A 15310-nucleotide genomic window follows, 5' to 3' on the forward strand; every position below is an offset into this window, starting at 1 on the left:
TTCTCTTTTGAGAAAGCTCAGCTTTCTTTGCTCTGTAACATTTAATAGAAAAATAGAAACTTTGTGGGGTGTAGCTGAAAGCTTTTCCTTGGAAGGATTTGAAAGCTGAAGCCTAACTCACAAAGTGATCTAGCTGAGAATAGATGCAGTACATATTCCTGTTTCTTTAAAATGTGGAAGATACTGTGAAGAACGATCGAAGCAGTGTTGTGGGGGTTTTAATGACATTGTTAAGTTGTACTTTAAGAGTAGATGGCAGATCTTTGAGATTCAGACTGAAGAGGAGACTGCTGGTCAAAACCTAAATTTTGTGCTTTGCAAGAAATATACAGGATTTAATGGTTGGGAGACAGTAACTAGAGAGTGAGGCTATAATACATCTTCCACCTTCCAAAGACAAGCTGGAGAATGTTGGATATATGCTCTGTGTTTCTCTGTTAATTGTTCAGTTTTTGTGTGAAGTGTACACAATGTTATGACTTCCATACGAGAGTACTGGAGAGAATAATCAGACCAGTTTGGCTTGTTAAATGCAATTTTCTCAGAAGCAAACAAATTTTTCTTAATTTTATATACAATTTGTAATTTCTTGTAGTATCACTACACTGGAAAATTGGCAAAGGTCACGCTGTATATCCATTAGTAACGCTTGATAATTCTAAAAGAGAAAGTGGTTCAGATTTGCAAATCCTTTATGAGGTTTTGCTTAGTAAAGATAATAAATTTGCTTTAATATTCAAACATTCGTACTGTGGAATTACAGAAAACTTAGGTTTTGCCAAGCTAAAGTGAAAATTCAGATACTTTTTGTATATATGTCTGTTCCACTGCAAGAAGCTGTATCTGACTTGGTTTCATTACATTCTTCTGCATCCTTCTCTCTTAGGACTGGATGAAAGCTCTGCAGATGTTTTGCAGTTTAAGGAAAACCAGTCCAGGAACATCAAATAAACGTCTGCGTCAGGTGAAGCTGTTTGTGGGGTTGGAGGTGCATGTGGAGGAGTATTTTGTCTCCTCTGTGCAAAATGATATTCATAAATCTTAGAATTTTCCTTTGAACTAGCAAATCCTGAATAAAAGTCTAAAGAAGTCAGCAGCTTTTTTAATATGCCTTGCATGGGAAACTTTAAAAGTTTGTATGACACATAAACAAAAAATTTTATAAAAATTTATATAACATGTACATAAAATACTCATTATTTACATTTTATTTACATATAAGTACATATTATTTAACTGATGATATTCATTCTATGTAACAAATACATGCTGAACCACGCTTGTGGCTTGTGTCTTAATTTCTCTTGGCCTCTTGAAAGCGCGATATATGCCAGAATTTCTTCAGAGATAGAGAACAGTCAGTCTTAAATTGCTATGTCTGTTATGAGTGGAGAATAACAGGGAAGTATTTCAACAATTCCTGATATGATTTAATCTTAGGTACGTTGAATGTAGTTGTTACAAGCAGTAGAGAAAGGAATAAAAGGGTGAATAAAAAGGAATAAACCACAACCAGCTTGGTTGTGAACATTAAAGAAGTTTGGATACTTCTGAATAAGTGAACTAAATTAGGTGAATTTACCGATAAAGTGGCAGGTGCAGTTGGGAGCTTCAGGGTGCAAAAGCAAAGCAAAATGGGAATTCTTTTCTTCAAAAAGCAAAGACTGTTTATCTACATAAAAGAACACAATGTATTGTGTTGCACAAGAGAATTTTACTAATCTGTTAGGAAAGCACCAAACAATAAACCACTGTATTCAGAATTGTTCATGGCTCTTACTCGAAGTGCCAGTCTTCCATTTTAGTAAAATTTTCTGTGTCTGGAAAAGTTGTAATTTGCAAATCCTAATGCCTCAAAAATTATTTTAAAATAAAAAGCCAAGATGCCTTAAAAACATGGGTCTGGATATTTGTTTTCAGTAATTGAGTTACTTTTATTTTGTTGCTTGTACTTCTTAAAATGTTCCAATAGCTTTGTTCTTTGCCCTTCTAATAAGGAGTTTTTAGTTTGTATTCAGTATTCACATATTAACATTAAGCCAGAGGATAAAAAATAATTTATTCATGTGCTTTGTATTTTAGCAACAAAAAATAAATTGTGATTTTTTTTTTTTTCAGGTCAGCAGTCTCATTTTGCATGTAGAAGAAGCTCATACGCTCCCAGTAAAGCATTTTACAAATCCATATTGTAACATCTACCTGAACAGTGTCCAGGTAGCAAAAACACACATCAGGGAAGGACAGAACCCGGTGTGGTCTGAAGAATTTGTCTTTGAGTAAGTCTTCATTTTCTTGAATTAATGAATTTCACTTTTAATTTGTATTGCATTTAAGATTTTTAACACTGTGTATTGTTTTACAATATTTGAAAAAACACTGTATATGTGTTTATACAGCAGCAACCTTTCAGACAAATTCTGCATGGGCAGAATTTTCTGTAGACACCTATCTTTGCTGATAATGATAATTTGGAATTGAAATGAAATTAGGAAAAGCTCAAATGCCAGCCAGATATCGTATTAATTGAGGCTCTCTTGTCTTTTCTCCTAGTGATCTTTCATCTGATATTAATAGATTTGAGATAAGTCTTAGTAACAAAACAAAGAAGAGTAAAGATCCAGATATATGTAAGTATTTCTTTGTAAAAGATGCTTATACATTACAGCGAAGGATACTTTGTGTGGTTATTGTAGCTTTTGTCTAGCATTGTCATGAGAGAATTTAAGTAGGTTTTTAGGCTCACCATACTGCTGTGTATGTATGTTTTTGATGTCTGGTACTGGCTTTTCGTTAATGTTTTCATAATGAGAACCTCCACTGATTTTAGTAATAAAACACGCCGTACTCCAGTCCTGTATATCTGACATAGCTCTGCTCTAGGGTAACTACTGCTAGACAATGACTGTGCTTATCAAAAAGCAAGAGGAAAGAGAAATTTTCTGTATTAGTCTGCTCCATAAAATGTTAAGTTCCATGGAGTCTGACTACATGGAATTTCTTTTCAAGTTTTTGGTTGCTTCCAGTGAGATAGGGAAAGGTACAATTCTTTATTTAAAAAAAAAAAAAAATCTTGGCAGTCTCTGAAGAATATTTCCCTTTTTTTCTTTCCATTTTACCTTATCTGTCTGCTTCCCTTATTATCATTCTTTGGCTTAAATCTGAAGTTACTTCAGTATAATTTTGAATGGGAAAGGATCTGCATTTTCTTCTCTTCCTGTTAGCTGGACAGTGCTTCTTTAATTTGGTTTTGTTTCTGTTCCAGCAAATCAACAGCAAGGTGGTAGAATCTTTCAGCTGCCTAGAAAAGAAAGCATTTAAAGAATGTGAATTTGAAGCTGTTCGGTAGAAAAAAAATTTTTTTTTAAAGGTCAGGTCTCCTCCCACACAATACTTTTAGTTAGTATTCTTCAAGGTACCTTGTTTCCCAATGTATTTATCCTGGAGCAGCTTCAGCCCTGTGCCCCTCTTTGCTGCTTGCAAGCAGGATGGCTCTCCCTGCCCTCTTAAAATTTGTTCCAAGATTACTTTTTTCCCCATTATATTCTGAGCTGTCTGTTCCCAGGCAGTTAGAGTATATATATATAATCTAGTGCAGTTGTTTTCAGTTTGCATGTATTGTGTTACTGGCCTGTAACTTACACCTTGGTGCTAATTTATTGATTTTTGGTTTTCTGGGGTTTATTAAAATCCCTAGGGAAACCTTGGCCAAAGTAGGTATTAACAACTCATTTTGAATGGTCTTGCAGAACCTGAGTCAATTTCAGATCTCTTTCTCCTCCTCTCACTAGAAAAATTTCTGCATAGCAGGAGGAGTAAAGATACATTCTCTGACAGACTAAACGGCTGTAATTGCAGTTGTGACCTTGGTCTTGAATTCATAGGAGCTGGAAAACTGATTACCTATCTACACCAAAGCCTTGGTTAGGAAAAGAATCTTAAAAGGGTAATTCTTGAGTGGGATACTTCAGTAGTTTCTTTGGAAGTATTTTTGTAGTTTTTTCCTCTCTATCCAGATTAAGAAGATGCTGTTAGTTCTGGGTGCATTCAGGTGATGGAAGGCTTCCTGTTTTAGGTCAGGGGCAGGATTGACTGAATTTCTTCACTGCAGTTATCTACACTCCTACAGCATAAGCATAATCCAGTGTAACTCCTTCATTTTGAGATAAAGGTTATACCAAGTCAGCTTGAATGAACCTACACCTCTGCTTACATCCCCAGCCCTATGAAATATGTGAAGTTCGCTGGGGTAGAATGAACTAAACCACATCTTCTCTGACATATGTTGTGTTGCACTGCCAGAATAAACCTGTAACTCTTCAAAAGCAAGATAACTGGTTCCTTTCCTTAACCACCCACCTTTCCTTTCCTTTTCAGCCACAGATGTTACCTGTGGAATGCTATGAAGTGGCAGTCCTGTACAGCTGATGCTATTCATCTTGCCAGTTAATTGGGTTAACTCACCTTTTCTGCTTGCTTTTCCTTCCATGTAAAGCAGATTGAAGGCCCAAAATTTAATTGTTGGATTCACTGCTTTGTTTCTCTCATTGTAACATGCAAAACTTAAATACCAAAATGATACGTGAATGATGGCTACCTTTTCAGTATTTTAAAATATTTCCGGAGTTTTCAGGTCTTTACATTGAAGTTTTGCCTATTAAGAACATTCCATAGTTCCTTTAGAGTTTAAGTATTCCAGATCATAAGAAATGATACTAAACAGTTCAGCATCAATTCATCCATTCTCTTCACTTTTTTTTTGTTTTTCTAACTGTAAATTGCAAAAGGACTTATTCAAATAAATACATAATATGGCTTGAAAAATCCAACGCCCTAGAATTTATTTGAAGACTTCCATCTGCTACTGTTGAGCTAGTAAGTCTTGTGGGACACCACCACACAGTGTTGAACTGGAGTGGAGGTTCTGGTTTGGTTTTGCACTACAGTGATTAGTTTCAAATTAATTCATGTTGAATAGAAGTCCCTTACTGAAAGGAGCCTAGCAATTCAATGTAATCTGATAAACAGGGAGCAGTCTTGTTACTTCAAAGTAATTTAATATAAGTTATGGTAGCAACTATTCTGCAGTCCTTCTATTGATATTCGTTATGATTTTTAAATCCAAGTCAAATTACAGTATTTATATTATAGCTATGAAGTGCTACTGCAACCACAGGGAAAAATGAAATAATCTCTTTATTCTAGGTGCTCTGTTTCATTCATCTCACTGGTACATGTGCCTTACATGTGCAAGCAAATAAGAAGAAAAGCACATTGCTTAGTTGGGGATACTGAGCTTTGAAGCCAGGGAGAAATACTGTAGGAAAGTCAATCTTTACGTAGTCCAGTGACATCCCATCCACACTGGTGATAAGTAGCAGGTGGTGATGGATTGTTTTTCATGCTATTTGACTGATTTAAATGCATTAAATTTTATCAGTTTATCAACTCCAGAGAATATAAAATAGGCAGCAGGATTTTCCTGAATGAAGCATTATAAATTTGATCTTTTTTCCATTCCAGTGTCAAATTATATCCTGCTATGTATTGCAACACTGGGGCAATGAGAAATCTGCTGGAACTGTTGACAATTTCTGCAAGGCAGATTGGTGTATGGGCTTTGCAGAAAGGGGGGGGGGGGGGGCGGTGGGGAAGCTCTTTTTATTGGCTTGTTTGTTTTCCATGTGAGGAAAGTAAAAGAAAATCTCTTGGAGAGTCACGGAAAGAGAGGGTCTTTGAGAGGTGCAGACTAATAGGCTAAATATAAAACTAATTGTGGACTCCTCTTGGAGCATGGTGGGTGTTTCATAAGCACAGTGTTGCCTCTGGAAGTGCCTGGGCCTTTTCTTTGTGGAAAAAACTCCTCCACTCAGGAGCACATGTTCCTGCTCGAGCTGAGCCTGTGCTCCCTCCCAGCTGCTGCAGCTGGCTAGCCAGCTGCTGCACCAGACTTCAGGTGCACTCCAGATCGTTGCTTGGCAATTTCAATGTACCAACATCACCAGTTAATGATTTGGCCATTCTTGAGCTGACTTCCATTATCTAGTCAGCAAGTGCTTGGGAACACTTTTTAACTTAATACACATAAACTATTACTTAGACTGGAGTTGTTATACAAGTAATATACACGTCAGTGTTTGGGAAAACCATAGCAACACTGTAATAATAAATAGGAGCAGACCTGATGGTGGTGTCAGCCCAAGGCTGGAAAGGAAGAGTGAATTGTAAAGATTTAACTTGTATTTTAGTTTCTGACTGCTACCTGGATTTGCAGGGTAGTGCTGTTTTATGTACTTGGGTGTTACAAGGAAAGCCATGTCAGTATTCATGTGGCATTTTTGAATGTATGTGTATACATTCTTTACAGAATGCCACATATTTCTTCTTCAGTTTACAGGACACTATTGAGCCATTGAAAAGATAATGAATCCATTAATATATTGATGAAAAACTTCTTGTTTACTCTTGCTGATATTTTTTTCTGAAATAAGAGGACGTGCTGAAAATAAAACCATTTTTTTATTCAGTAATAGCAGAGTTTTGGTGGAGATAACATACCTGAACAATGCTTTTTTTCCCTAAGTGTTTATGCGTTGCCAATTAAGCCGATTACAAAAAGGACATGCAACAGATGAGTGGTTTCAACTCAGTTCCCATGTACCATTAAAGGGTATTGAGCCAGGATCTTTGCGTGTTCGAGCACGATATTCCATGGAGAAGATCATGCCAGAAGAAGAGTACAATGAGTTTAAAGAGGTATGAACTTAAATTTAACCATCCATGGTTTATCTGTCAAAACTAATTTTGTTCCTTGCTCAAGAGGGATCTCAGTAACACTGGTTGATGTAATAAAATAATATTTTTAAGTGACAGCTATATATATAGATATATAGATATACAATACTATATTCTTCCAAAGCTGTTATATGTAAGGAGAAGCTTCTGAATATTTTAAAATTGTTTTTCTTTCAGCTTATACTCCAGAAAGAACTTCATGTAGTCTATGCCTTATCACATGTTTGTGGACAGGATAGAACACTGTTGGCTGGCATTTTACTGAAGATTTTTCTTCATGAAAAGCTTGAGTCCTTGTTGTTACGAACACTAAATGACAGGGAGATAAGCATGGAAGGTACTGCACTAAAGCACATGAAAGTTTACTGGAATTCTGGGCAGGTGGGGAGGAAAGGGTTCTGGTGCTTTTTCTTCTCCTCCTTTAGTTGCAGCTTATGTCAAGGAGTAAATGTGTTCTCCCTCTCTTTTTGAGGTCTCCTTTTCTCAGATTTTCTCTTCCCAACTTCTTTTTTTAGATGAAGCTACTACCTTGTTCCGTGCCACCACTTTAGCAAGCACACTTATGGAGCAGTATATGAAAGCCACAGCAACAAGTTTTGTTCATCATGCGCTGAAAGACTCCATATTAAAGATAATGGAGAGCAAGCAGTCCTGTGAGGTGATACCTTGAACTGTGCTTTTAAACATTTTGGTTTGTTGACACAATAATCCATTGGTTGTTAAGTGTTATATTTACATTAAATATTAGTTTTAGAGACATTTGATAATCTCTTATAACTAGACTTTTTTACATCAGAAATACAAGAACTGAATTAATTAAGAGTTGTTTTTATATTTTTCTTTCCTGGATTTTGGCTTCAAACAATATTCATAGTAGAACTTACTATAAGTTCATTCATCAAAATTTCTTTTAATTATTTAGCAATTGGAGGCATTCTGTAGCTGTTACTGAATGCCCTAATCTAAGTAACTCTTATTAAACCCAAGATATTGCAGAAGTCAAGGTCTGAACTTCTGTTTTAATTTTAAAATTCCTGATATTAAATGGTTGTTACTGATCCTGAAACTCTTTTTAAAATGATCCTCCTAACTTCTGTGTTGCACTTCAACTTCACTGTGGGAAGGATGGGAGTCATCAGAAATTTGGATTGAGAGAGACAAAAAAGTCACACAGATGACAAATGGTGAATATCCAAGCTGTTAAATGCCAGATATCTATATTAGAACCTAAAACTGTTGCTTCACAATTCCTGACAAGCCACTGAAACAGGCTTGAGAGCCTGTGAGAGAGTTCTTCTGTAAGAGACTTATACGGCAGCAGAATATTTCATTTGCTTTGAAATAGTATTCAGTGTGTAATACTAAGAAACTGTATATATGTAGTTCTAGATAGAAGAAACCTAATCTTCTTTTCCGTTTTAGTTAAATCCCTCGAAGTTAGAAAAAAATGAAGATGTAAACACTAATTTGGCACATCTACTCAGTATACTTTCAGAATTGGTGGAGAAGATATTCATGGCAGCAGAGATACTGCCCCCGTAAGTCTGCACTTTTCTGTTCAGTTTTATATTTGAAAATTCCTGTTTCCATGAATTACATTGCACCTTATAATGATGTTCTTACTGATTTATCTTAGGGGCGCAGAATAGACACAGAGGAATACAGACAGGGGGAAAATAACCCTTCCAGGAATTAATAGTGCTTTACAAAAGCCTCTGGCTGGCACACTTGGGTTTCTTTTAAAGGAGAAGCTACTAGACCCAAGAGATAGGGGAAAAAATAGTAATAAAATAATTAATCTCATATTTTTACAAAAAGGTAGAAGACAGTGCTAGTTAGCAGACAATGATATGTATTTGTCAGTCCTTCTCCTCTGAGAAAGAGATGGAATTGTTAACAGCATATTAAAAATACAGGTAGGTAGTAATAGTGATACCATGCTATGCCTGTTTTTGTCTGCTAGGGAAATACAGAGGTTGTTTTTTTCCCCCGCTTCTTTTAATTGATAAAGTAACTTGTTTTCATACCTCAGATTTGAATCATCTATTAAAAACTGGACAGTACAATTTCCTTTCATAGTGTCATTAGCTTTTAAAGTATACGAAACCCTCACTTTTGAGGCAGTGGAGTAGCATGGAAGTTCTTTGGTTTTAGTGCTGGCAAGGTTAGCATTGAAAAATTGCGCTCCTTTTAAGTATATGATGCAGTGATCAACATTTTCTGAAATACACCACAGATTTCGTTTTTTATTTTTTTTTTTAAATGGGAGAGGACTATTGCTGTGCTGATTAACTTTTTTAGCTTTTTTCACTATGCATCATGTAAGGAAAGAATAGTTTTTGTTTTGTTAAGAGAGAACCTAAAAGAAAAATCAACCATCAAAATGGACTTCTTTCAAAAAGGAAATACTACTCAAGGAAACAGTTACAAAACATTTAATGCACATCGGAATGATCACAGAATTGCACAGAATGGATTTTCCTTGTCATTTATAAATGTACTTTTTAAAACAAACTTTTAAAAGAGAATTTTTATAAATGTGTTAACTTTAACTGAGTTAATTTATAATTTAAGGATTTCTCTAAGTTACTAATGTAAAGTTGGTAATAGTTCTGCATCAAGTAGGACGTTGGTCTAGGTCCTTTCTGCCCAGCTTTTTTGATTCTGTAAGTTTAATTGTTGCAGTGATCCAGCCCACTGTTAGGCTGGGGCAGTTGAATGCCAATCAAATCAGGGCTATCCCTTGGTGGATTTCCCCACCCAGGACAGTGAGTCGGAGGGTGGGTCGATGGGTGGCACAGAAGCCTAAGCCGCATCCCCCTGGGCAGCACCCGGGCTCAAACTGCCTCCCCGTTAGAGAAAGTTCTCTGTTATTCAGTTGTTCATTGGCTCCCTGTTGTAACTCCTGCCTCCTTTCCCCCATTGGTTGTTGTTAATTTGTATCCTTCCCCGGCTTGTATCTCATTGGTTGCCTTCCCTTTCCCCACCATTTTCAAACCCCCTACATAACTGAAAGCGAAAGCCCCTCGGCACCTTTTTTCTGGTTGCTGGAACCTCTGACAATAAACCTGTTGGAACCCAGACCAGGGGCGCCTCTCTTTTCCTTTGCCTCTGGACTAACGTGAGCCCAGACCATTGGCCCCTGTTGTGCCTCCTCTGTGGAGGAACCAGCATGCGTGCCCAGCCAGCGCCTTTCCTGCTACCAAAGTCAGTCCTGAAAGATGATGCAGAAGTAATGCTGTGTCCCCTCTGACTGAGGGCACACCAGAGCTCGTGCCAGGGACAGCGTTATTTAATGCAATGAGAAATTAACTGCTATTTCTGCAGGACGCTGCGGTATATTTATGGGTGCCTACAGAAGTCTGTTCAAAACAAATGGCCAGCTAATACTACCATGAGAACCAGAGTTGTTAGGTAAGTTACTTGTCAGCCTTATTCTGGAAATAGTTCTTCCAAGCCTTGTTGAAGACATACTTCAGTGTGCTTATCTATGTTTCTTTCAGTGACAAAACTGTATGTACTTACACAGGTTACTGCAGTGTTTAAGATATTTACGATGATGAAACACAATGTCCCAATTAAAGACTGAGCTTGCTGGATTCTTGGTCTTGTTCTTAGAGCCTTGCCAGAATAAAATGATGTAGTATAGAGGTCAGTATAGCTTTAGTTAATGGTTTTAACTTCGAATTTACAGTACTACAGCCCAGTCATGTAGAAATGTATTCTAGAGCTCCTCTGAAAATGCTGAAGGTTACAGAACCTGGCTCTACTGAACTCACACCAGCCACCAAAACTCCAGTCTATTTATTACTAAACCAGCGCAATACAAAAGTTTTAGCTCTGTTCATTGCCAGAGCAGGTCAAAAACCTTTGACAAAGTTCTGGTCTTGACACTTTTTCTAAATGTGGTGGGGATTTTAAGGGTATCAGAGCCACAGTTTTCCTTTTTGTGGTGTCAGGCAGTTGTGTGAGTAGCGGAGGTTAATCTCCCATGGAGGGATCTTTCAGAGGATTTGTCTTTGGCTTTTATTGATCATTTTGACACCAGAAGCCTTATATGTTCCATACTGTGAAGGAGCATTGCCTTCAAATGGAGACTGCTCCTACTCTAAAGAGTTCTTTGTACTCTGAGGGGCTAAGCTGCTGGAAGGGTGTAAAGCACCGAAGTGAATTCCGTATCTCTTACTGTTCCTCCCCAGCTCCAAAGAGGACCACGTCGCTTTCATTAGTGGACACACAGCTCACTTTCAGAGTTTTCCCAGTGGGCTCCACTGGATGCTAAAAATACTTTTATCACTTGCTTTTTTGGTGTTCCATTTTCACAAGTGGATAGTAGAGATTTCTCTCTAGAGTGCAGAGTTTCACAGCCTTCAGTGATGTTTATTACTTCACTGCACTATTTTTGGTTTAAGAATGATTAAATATTCAGATCCAGATGGACAGTTTTTTGATATCTGGGTATCTTTTCTATTGTATCAGTCAGAATGTGCTACCATTTCTCTTTGGTTTAAAACTTCCATGTAGGTATTTGCTCATTCTTAATTTGGGTAGGTTGACAAAGGTAAGAAGCATCAGATCTTCCCGATCAGCAGGGTCTCCGCTAGATGCGTACCTTGTTGGTCTTCAACTTTGGGCACTTTAAAACAGGGACTGGCGTATGTGCCATGACTTCAAAATTAATTACTTCTAGCTTTAAATTCTCACCACAGAAAGTATTTTAGCTTAACCTCTGACCGAGAACTGCTTTCTTACCACCCCATAACTTGCATTTCTTAGAGATAAGACATACCTGTAACAGAACATACTAGGTGTCTTGGACTTACAGAAGGTGCATCAACCTCACTACTGTTTGTCATTTAAAAGAAATGCAGACATTTCCATAACTGTGTACTTTACAACAGGCAAGGTTCCCTTCCTCCCTTCATTAGTGGTCAGGCTCTGGTATTGCTGAGGTGAAATCCAGCCTGCTGATGGTGTCCAAGGACAAAATTACAGATGTTTCAGATTGATTTAAATTGGTTTGTATGTCACTTCATTGTACAGTAATTAGCTGGAGTTGAGGTTAACCTGAATGGGTGATTTTTTACCTCTGATATTAACAGGAAGATAGATTTTTCTCATGCTGCTGAAGCCTATTCTGGGTTCCTGTTGAACGAATTCCTAGTTCCACAGTTAGAACAGAGCACTCCTTTTCCAGCTTTTTAAATGGCAGCAATTCTTTCATGGTGTAAAGTAGCAGATCCCTTATTATTTTTCTACTGAAGTGTGCTATCATCAGGGATAATGGATCAGCTGAAGCTGACCTAAAGGTGTGTTCTGCCAAGAGAGGATCCTTTTGCCCATCCACTCCTGTGCTCCAGCTTATGATGGCTTGAGGAAGTGGGTGGCTGTGGGATGGATGACTTGCAGCAGCAGAAAGTGGAGAACTTCTGGGAGGTCAGAGACCAAGGACAGCTCCTTTTTGAGGCCAGCATGGTCTGGGATTGGCTTAATTATGACTTGGCAATCAATTTCTTCCTACACAATTTGAACAGTTCACCTTTATTGGCAAATCAATGTGCCTCTTCTTTCAGATTTCACTGCAGTTCATAGAATCGTAGCATGATGTACAATGATCTTAATTTTTATTTTTACAGAGCAAGGGCTAGTTGCTTGGTGTTTGTCTCAAGATGCCACATTAACTTTATTCCTGATACACAATTTTACATTAATTTTCTAATGGTTTTGAACGAAATACAATTTTCTTTCCATTTCAGTGGCTTTGTTTTTCTTCGACTGATTTGTCCTGCTATCCTGAACCCAAGGATGTTTAATATCATCTCAGGTGACTATGTGCTTCAGATTGAATCCATATTTTATGCAGCAGGAGACATGAAATCGCTGTAGTGTCTAATGTAGCAAAATAGGAAGCTTTTGAATGCTGTGTTCGAAGTCAAGTTACCCACATCAGTTGGCTGACTTCTTCTTGGAGCGTATGCTTTTCACCCTCAAAGGCTTGATTGTGGATATCCCCAATGTAATTCTGAAGTCCAAAAAAACATGCATTATGATATTTTCATAATAAAATTTTGAGTTAAGCCTATCATTGTTTCATTTATTTTAGCAGTGTGAAAAATATAATTATGGGAACTTCAGATGTCACTTTCAATACAGTGCAATGCTGGAGTTAACAGCTGAATGCAATGGTATCTCTGAAATGAATAAGACTTGTTAAGTTGCTATGTGTCTGCAGAGCTTGGAATACCTTTGTGCACCTTGAACAATTATTCTTGAACAATTTGTTTGACTGTCCTGCTTAAGGCTTCCAGACATTAGAGTGGTGTTTTGACTCATTAAATACAGTTGATCTTAAATATGACAGAGAGATGGCCTTCAGAAAAGGTGAAAAATAGGAAATACAGGAGAAAATAAAAAATCTGGTTCAGAAAAGCTTTTTTTCTTCATTCAGAGATAGTTTTTAAGACAATGTGGCATGTTTTCTACCATCAGTCTTTAAACTATACTAAAAGAGGACTGTGTCAAACAGAAAGTTCCTTTCTCTCACACAGTAATAATTTCTGTACATGCTTTGAAGAAAGCATTTGAGAAACATGGCCTGGAACAAGTGATAATTTCTCCGGCATTTTGTTATCTTTGGGTGGTTTGCAAGTTAGGTACTTCCTAACTTGGGTTGCACTGTGACTGCAGGTGTGAAAAACTACTTAAAAATTTGAGCAATGCCTTTTAAGCTTGTACATTACAATCCTGCTGAGCTACCTCCAGCCTAGTATTCTTGACTACTGTTAAGGCAAACTTACAGACCTTACAATCCTATAACCCTGTCAGTGGAATGCTTTTAACCTGGCCATTTACCTTAACTGGAGAGAAAAGTAATTTTGTGGGATAGTGCTGGGTAACATCACTTGTTGGAAAAGGAAGTTCTAACTGACTTAAGTGGTTAATGTAAAGTGTTTATAGTGACAGTGATTACAGACTACAGTTTCATGGAAATACAGGCCAGGATTGCATGTAATGTTCACTCTGTTTTCCGGCTGCCAGTAACTTAAAAGTGTAACTCGTCAGTGCCCACTGACGTGGGTATAAGCAAATAAGGAAAACGCAAACTTTTTTTTTTTTTTAAATTTCAATGGTAAATGTTTTAACAAGTAATTCCCCTTTCCGCAAAACTGCTCAAGTTTTGAGCAAATGGTTATTATTTCACCTAACTCTGAATAACACTTACTTATTTTGCCTTCTTGTTCTGTACGCTATTATTACAGAAAATCAGATATCAGATTAACATGGCTTTTGGATATTACAGAAGGAATATATTTTACTTTACCAAGTGATGTCTTTCACACGCAGTTGTTTTATATTAAAATTCTAGAAGAATTAATTTTCATGTGTCTGCTGTTAATTTTAAATGGAATGGCCAGTGACTCTATACTTTGCATTCCTGCCAGATTCTCCTTCCCCCACTGCTGCAAGAACACTGACGCTGGTCGCCAAGTCTGTGCAGAATTTAGCAAATCTGGTTGAATTTGGAGCTAAGGTAAATATAATTTTACACACAGAGAACAACTTAGAACTGTGTTTCCAGTACACTTTTCACACATTCCTGTGTAATGCATGCAAAAAATCTGTTGCTATTTTCTCATGCAGAACCTATGAGTTTCTCTTCCTCTACTTTGATCCTGCATTTATCACTCATTAGATTGGTGTTTTCTGTGGTAGAGCACTTCAAAGCTCTCCCGTTTATACTATCGCACTACCAGACATAATAGAAACTGTAAGTCAAGTTTACCTATTGCACTAAAAAGCCCAAGCTTTCACTAAAGTTTCTAATAAAACACTTAAGAGTGCCAGCAGTAACTGGTCTCAGTTTCCAGGTGGAAACATTACTAAAAATAAATCTGTTGACTTAAGCATAATTAACCTGACTTCAGGCTGGCATTAGAAAGTTGTTTCTCTGACACACAGAACTTGGAATGTAAGAGTTAATGACAAAACAGAAAAGAAGGCACTTATTCCTGATGATACCTCTGAACATAGAGCATCTGTTCACTGCAAACATGTATTCAGAGACATTCATCTTAATGCAAATTTGTATCTGCATGCATGTGTAAGAAAAATTCTGAATCACAGATTCTCAATCTTCCGAATACCAGAAAATACCAAATTCTGTAGTCTATTGATTGGCTGCACACCAGACATGAGAAATTCACTTGAAAAAAGATAATATTCCAATGTACATACTTGTTTTGCAGTGTCATTTGCCTGACTGCACTATGTTTGCCTCAGATGTGACAATTATGTTGGCACTGATTTGTTAATGAATACTTTTTGAAATTACTAGGAGCCGTATATGGAAGGGGTAAATCCATTCATCAAGAGCAACAAACATCGCATGATCATGTTCTTGGATGAACTTGGGGTAAGTGGTTAAAAAAATACTTGCTGAAGTTACGTAGCAGGATTGTAAATGAAAATTCTTTACACCTCTTATTAACTAGCTCAACAATGCATCAGCTCCCACATA

At 37.2% G+C, this 15310-nt stretch overlaps 2 protein-coding genes across 4 annotated transcripts in view; one reads left to right on the forward strand and one right to left on the reverse strand.

Moving 5' to 3' along the window:
• The window catches only part of LOC116438312 (ras GTPase-activating protein 1), a 56288-nt gene that overhangs the window by 38870 nt on the left and 2108 nt on the right, over positions 1-15310 (forward strand). Inside the window, exons 13-23 of the mRNA XM_032097149.1 lie at positions 887-964; positions 2119-2276; positions 2551-2627; positions 6581-6753; positions 6970-7129; positions 7308-7450; positions 8215-8330; positions 10120-10206; positions 12549-12616; positions 14235-14323; positions 15128-15205. Coding sequence (XP_031953040.1) covers positions 887-964; positions 2119-2276; positions 2551-2627; positions 6581-6753; positions 6970-7129; positions 7308-7450; positions 8215-8330; positions 10120-10206; positions 12549-12616; positions 14235-14323; positions 15128-15205 — 1227 coding nt within the window. The remainder of the gene's footprint in view (positions 1-886; positions 965-2118; positions 2277-2550; positions 2628-6580; positions 6754-6969; positions 7130-7307; positions 7451-8214; positions 8331-10119; positions 10207-12548; positions 12617-14234; positions 14324-15127; positions 15206-15310) is intronic.
• CCNH (cyclin H) overlaps positions 1191-15310 on the reverse strand; it is a 29125-nt gene continuing 15005 nt past the window's right edge. Inside the window, exons 10-11 of one of the 3 annotated variants that reach the window (XR_004237671.1) lie at positions 3117-3298; positions 1194-1378 (exon numbers count right to left, since the gene is read on the reverse strand). The gene's annotated coding sequence lies outside the window, so the exon portion shown is untranslated. Of the gene's footprint in view, positions 3299-9211; positions 12815-15310 lie in introns of those variants that run through there. The other 2 variants (XM_032097151.1, XM_032097152.1) reach the window with 2 other exon arrangements.

The sequence above is a fragment of the Corvus moneduloides genome, chromosome Z (assembly GCF_009650955.1).
Source record: "Corvus moneduloides isolate bCorMon1 chromosome Z, bCorMon1.pri, whole genome shotgun sequence".
Classification (NCBI taxonomy): domain Eukaryota; kingdom Metazoa; phylum Chordata; class Aves; order Passeriformes; family Corvidae; genus Corvus; species Corvus moneduloides.